At 33.1% G+C, this 6,373-nt stretch overlaps 1 protein-coding gene across 1 annotated transcript; it reads left to right on the top strand.

The window, feature by feature from the left end:
* Positions 1 to 2,293: 2,293 nt before the first annotated feature.
* Positions 2,294 to 3,542, top strand: LOC143529499 (transcription factor MYB15-like). The gene is made up of 2 exons (XM_077025276.1): positions 2,294 to 2,638; positions 2,852 to 3,542. The coding sequence occupies exons 1-2, from the start codon at positions 2,506 to 2,508 to the stop codon at positions 3,487 to 3,489; spliced, it is 771 nt and encodes a 256-aa protein (XP_076881391.1). The 5' UTR covers positions 2,294 to 2,505; the 3' UTR covers positions 3,490 to 3,542.
* The last annotated feature ends 2,831 nt before the right edge of the window (positions 3,543 to 6,373 follow it).

The raw sequence follows: 6,373 nt of genomic DNA, 5'->3' as shown, positions 1-6,373 counted from the left end.
TCATTGATGAATCCACGATGAAAGTATTTAAAAAATAAGAAAAATAAAAATGTTGTTCAACACAAAAATAAAAAATAATTTAAAGTTGGTTGCCACTTCATAAATAATATGTAGCAAACTAATAAATAGAAGAAGACATGTTCATTATTTAATTTACTTGATAAATGATATGCAATCGTATTCACAGCTTCAAACAAGAGTGACATTTTCCTAACAAATGAATCGACAAATTTTATAATTTAAGATAAATAATGCTAATAATTAATGTCATTTAAGTCTTTAAGTTGTTTATAGACCACATTTAAAAATAGCTCACGATATTCATGTGATTCATCTAAAATATTAACGAATCAATCTTGCACTCAGTTAAACTAAATTTATTAATATTGTAAATTATAAATGATATAACTCGTTTACATGACTAGTTACTATGTTAAACAAATAGTTATAATAAAATTATTATATATTTTTTAGTGGTCTTACGGGGACTTTAACAATGAACCCGAGATCTTTAGGTGTTTAATCACATGTACACATCGGAATTTGATTTTTGTTGTGTGCATATTTTAACTTTTTTTAATGCATATGTTTAATGGACTTGTAAACTCTTGACGTAATATCGTTACATGAAAAATTATTACAATTGTGAATCAAACATTTGTAAATTCGGAAGCATCATTATAAGTGGTTTAGCACAAGTGGCGAAGGATATCAAGGGCCAGGGGTGGCCCCAGCCCCCCTGTTTTTCCGCGCATTAGTGTATATTATATTGTTTTTGGTCTGAAATTTTTATACGTAGTGTAATTTTACATGTTGTCGGCCAAAAGTTTGAGCTAGGCTCCCCGCGTTTATGATTTTTATAATATATTTTGAGTCCGGCCCCCGGACATTCGTGTCCAAGCTTCGCCACTGTTTAGCACACTCGTATATTTATCCATTTATTAATTCGAATCTTAACAACAAATTGATACATATGTATTATTATTATATCAATATAGTAAAACTTTTAGGCTTACATTTGATGCACAAGTTAAATGTTGATGTGGTACTAAAACAAATTACAATTATACACCGTTCTTATGCATTTTAAGCACTGCTTTAGACGTTGCCTCTCCGAAATGTAAGCTTTTGATAAGTCCTTGTAATAACTAATGTGGCGTTAATAATGTTTTGCCTAATCATTGTACTTTGTAGATCAAAATGCATTGCATGTGTATTATAATATAAAGTTTTAATGTACCATTGTGAATGTGTGTGTTAAAATTCATTACAACTATCTGTCAAAAGGGACAATTTCATAGAATAGTAACTAAGTTTCAAAAGTGTTCCAATTAGGTCATTCAACTTTAAAAAGTGTTTCAATTATTAATATAAAGTTTTGACGCAATATGGTAGCGTGTTTTGGCATAATGTATCTATAAATTTTGACGTACTATGGTATCGTATGAAAAGGTCTGCTACTGCCCATCAAAATACCGTTAAAAAAACCCTTTTCTATAAAATGTAAAAAAATGTATTATAAGCGGGAATCAAAATGTAATGTTTTGAGTTTTGGCCCATAGTTGCAAGTGCATTCGAAAAAAAATCACAGACCTCCATCTCTCCCCCCCCCCCCCTCTTTCTCCGCTTGAGGCCCAAAAACACCTCAACGTCTCTCACGTTCCCCCCCCCCCCCCCCCCAAATCAGCCCATCCTCAGAGCTTCACTTTCTCTTAGTTGTGATCGTTCATCGTCAATGATAAATCATCCTCTCCTGGTCCAAATCACCACCATCAAATCTTTACTAATAAGAATCCTTCATATTTATTTTTCAGAAAAAAAAAACTTACCATAACATTCCATTATTTTTATGTATAACATCATCTGCCATAATGCTTTTAATGTTTCATGTGGGCACTCTGAATGTCTGTATAATATACATATAGATATCTATATATTGCCATAATGTTTTTAATGCTTCATGTGGCCACTCTTATGTAACTTAATGCTTTGAAAAACTCATTTACCATTGTATTTCTATAAATATAAATATTTATATAGCTATCCTGATAAACGTGTTCCCTCTGGATTACAACTTATTTTTAATTTTTTTATGCGTATCTTCTCATTATTTTCTTCAGTACAATAGTTATATATTACAATATTATTATTATTATTATTATTAATAATAATAAATGTTATAAACAAAATAATGGTATCAAGATTCGTATATCCCATTTCTTTGGCTACTATATTTTTTTTAACTGAATTCAAATTTTATTATATTCTAAGTTTCTAACCTAAATTTTATAAATAAATAAATAATTGACAACTTTAATAATTCCCAAGAAACGTGCCAACTTATTCTTCAAAGGCATTTAAAAGCCGACCAACTTTGCATAAACACACCAAAAAACAAAAACCAAGATCTCTGAGTCCTAAGTCTCCTTCTTCTTCGGCAAACACACACTCTTCTAGTGTCTAAACTTAACTAACTAAGAATCGTGAATAGTGACAATAATAATAATGGGAAGAGCTCCATGCTGCTCGAAAGTCGGTTTACACCGAGGAGCTTGGTCTGATGAAGAAGATAAACTCCTAACTCAATACATTCAAACCCATGGTGAAGGCCAATGGCGATCCATGCCTTCGAAAGCCGGTATGTTAATTGTTTAAATTTGTATGAGACAGGGACGGAAACAGAGGAGGGTCAAGAGGGTCCAGTCATTAGACTTTTATTTTTTTATATGTATAAATGCTAGATGTTTAAAAAAAAAACATGAGTTGGACTACTTAGTTAAAGTCGAAACAAAATATAATATTGTGTTACCTTTTGACTATATTAATGTTTATTGTGTTGTAATGGATGCAGGATTGCTTAGATGCGGAAAGAGTTGTAGGTTAAGATGGATGAATTATCTTCGGCCTGGGATAAAGAGAGGAAACTTCACTGCGGAAGAGGATGACATCATCATCCGACTTCATGCTACCCACGGAAGTCGGTGGTCATTCATAGCCTCCGAACTTTCTGGTCGAACTGACAATGAGATTAAGAACTACTGGAACTCGCATCTTAAGCGGAAGCTAGTCCATGGTGACGGCAAGGACTCGTCCGAAAATAAAAAGCCTAAAAAGAAGAAAAGGACAAGGAAAACCGAACAAAAGTCAACGAAAGTTAAAGTCACGGAGAAAGAGAAAGAAAAAGAAAAAGAAGAAACTATCGTCCAACCCGCTTCATCACAATCCGAATCATTGAGCAGTGTATCATCGAGCTCTACAATTATTGATCAAGGAGATCAAGGTCATGATTTAGCTATAACGGACTTCTCTTGGCCGGATTGGTCGCCATTGTTGGATATGGATGGCGCATCGAGCATGGACGATCGCTTTGAACTTGACATGACATTGGACGGATTAGATATGTTGATGATGCAACATGATGATAGTGAGATGCTAGAGGAGCTGTATGATGAATGCTTGCTCTTGATCCAAGATGAAGATCCAAAATGAATAGTCTTGTCTTTTCTTTTCTTTTTTAGTGAAAGATGTACCAAAATAAAATAAATAAACTTCTTTCCACAATTTCCAACTTCTTATCTTTATCTAAGTAGTTATCAACTTATCATAAATGATTTCAGTGTACAAAGTTAAACAACTTATTTTTATGGGATAAAGTGTTTCCAAGAACAATTTTTAAGAGTGTCAAACTTTATTTTTAATACATTTTGGTTTGTATGTATAACGTCTATGAGGACACATGGTTCAGGCAGGCGGCGCACGCAACTTGCTTGGTATTCGGCCACCCTCGTTTTCCTATTAATAGTGTAAATGTAAGTTTCCGTGACCTTGTCTGAAAGTTTATATAAGTATTGAGACCCGTCACCCATGGATAGTTTTTGGCTACCCTTATGATTTATCAAGCTTCGTCATTGGGTTCAGCATAGAAGTTCGTGGAGATAAAGGATTAGCATTAACAATATATAGGGGAGAGTACACATTAGGTCGACTTTGCTTCTTGTGTTTTCCTACAATTGTGTCTATTTGTTGTTTTATGATGCGATGATAATTAATATTTTTATGCTTACTTGGCACTCTTTATTAGTGATAGCTTTTTAGTTACGTAGTCTTGAATCGATCATTAGCACAAATTCATTATATATTATGGGTACTATGCTTTATATGCAGGTTTTGCATAGAACCGATAGTCTCACTAAAAACGACATCTCTGTCTTTTAAACTAATGATGTTTAATTAATACTGTTTTCTGTTTTGATGTGAAAAAAAATGTATATCATATTTAAGTTGTAATAGATAACATATATAAAAAAACAGACAAAATTTGTCCCCAATGAATATGGTTTTGATTCAAATTTTATACACTAGTAATTTAAAATGTGTTTTTGTGTGCCCCTCTTAATATATGCCGACACTCAACCAAATGATTAGTTTGAATTAAATACTTACGTGCTTTATTTGAGTTTAAAACTAATACGCAAAAAGTCCATTATGTTTCCTTTTTTGGTTATGACTAGACGTCATATGCACTAAATTAATATTTAATGAAATTACATGTTTTTTTCATTTTTTGTTCTAAGGGATGGTTTTTATTGTAAAATAATTTGACAATTATTGTTAAAGATTTAGACTTTTCCAATGGGTATTTGAAGAGGATAGTAAATGTTCATCAACTTGTAGATTGGCGCTACATGTATTCAATTTGAATCTTTATGACTTTATAGATGTTTGAACTCTACACCTCTAGCGACGACAACTTTTAGGGTTTTAGCGACAACATGCCGTCGTTATAATGATTTAGTATCTATTCCCACCTACAACTTGTCGTCGCTATATTATTTGTGACCAAAGCTTAGTACGTGTAGGTATGTACATAAAATTAAACAACCTGTAAAAAATTACACCAAAATATTTAGGTAATACAAATTAAACGAAAGTATCATCAGTTAATAGAAATTAAACAAAAATAGCTGATTATCTTCACTATCACCGGTTTGTCCATGTCTTTCAACTTTTTTCCATTTCTTGTTGCATATATTCGATTCTTGTAACTTCTTTGACACTTTACATTAAATCCGAGCTTAACTCCTCATTGATCCATGTTTTCTAACCTTTCAAGATTACATGTTGCAACCCGTCAGGGATCCTATTTAGATTCGTATGGGGGTCTTCATTTTCACCATCTTTCCCGTGTCCATATGTGATATATGATGTCATTTTAATTTATAATAAACATAAATAATAAATTTTAACAAAAATATATAACAAGCATACATTCAATTAAAATCATAAGTACAATAACATGTGTCTACAACGTCATTATCGTGGTCGTGATAGTAATTAAACGCCTTCATCATCTTAGTGATATAAGTCTTCCTCATATTAATGATACACGTCTTCATATTCTTCATAATTATCAATGAAACGTTCATCATCCAAAATCGGATGATTGAGTGTCGAAACCAAGTTATAATCGGATGACTGAGTGTCGAGACCAAGTTAAAATCAGATGATTGATTGAGTGTCATGGTGAACATCTTTAATAACACTCGTACTTGGATGATCCCAAAGTTTTCAATGGTGAACGTCTTCCACAATCCTTAGACTACCGGTGGTTTGAGAATGATCATATGGAGATAGAATACTTGTTTAGTTTATGCAGCTAAAATATACTACGATATACGAATGGTCATACATATATACCATGCACTATACCTTCATACCATTCATGATAAACTTCGATAACAATGATATTTTTTTTCTTAATTAATCTATTACTCGACTAGTTGAACCATTTACAACGAAATAGTACAACCGAATAACCATCTATATAGTTCAAGTATATGATCTCTTATATTTTGTTGGCCCAGACGGATCAAACAATCATATCAAACGAACTTATCTAACAAACGAACACCAAATATTGGGGTGACAACCCTCGACTCTTTTCATATAATCAAACGAACTTAACAAACGAACTTCACGAACTTATCAAACGTACATGGAGAAGAGACTCCTTGAACGAACAACTAAGTAACGCCGGGTACTCCGTACCCGGCCCCCATTGGCTAAAGGTAGCCCGAGCCGGTCACTAGTCCTGACGGACGGAGCCCCTAGCGGTCCACCTATTGAGGGATTCACCGGATAAAACCCGACCCCCACGCCCGCCAAATGACATGACAACGAGGAGCCGGTAAAACCGGGTGAGATCAGGAAAGCCAGGGTCATCCCTCATTTTTCTCATATAAATTGGTGACAGTGATGTTAATCTCAGTTTTTTTTATCATTAGTTAATATATTTAAAATTTGAGAAAATTCTCAAAATAGCCCTTTAATAGTGAGAAATTTCAAATATGTCATATCAAAATCATTTTTCCAG

The sequence above is a fragment of the Bidens hawaiensis genome, unplaced genomic scaffold, assembly GCF_021521415.1.
Source record: "Bidens hawaiensis isolate Kalapana, Puna unplaced genomic scaffold, B.hawaiensis_p1.1 tig00008566_1, whole genome shotgun sequence".
Taxonomy (NCBI): domain Eukaryota; kingdom Viridiplantae; phylum Streptophyta; class Magnoliopsida; order Asterales; family Asteraceae; genus Bidens; species Bidens hawaiensis.
This window is presented reverse-complemented; position numbering and strand designations above follow the sequence as displayed.

What these genes read in the sequence shown, in the direction of transcription:
- LOC143529499 (XM_077025276.1), top strand. Translation starts at nt 2,506, where the DNA reads ATGGGAAGAGCTCCATGCTGCTCGAAAGTCGGTTTACACCGAGGAGCT. An exon ending in ATCCATGCCTTCGAAAGCCG is followed by an intron (nt 2,639 to 2,851) that starts GTATGTTAATTG and finishes TAATGGATGCAG; the next exon opens with GATTGCTTAGATGCGGAAAG.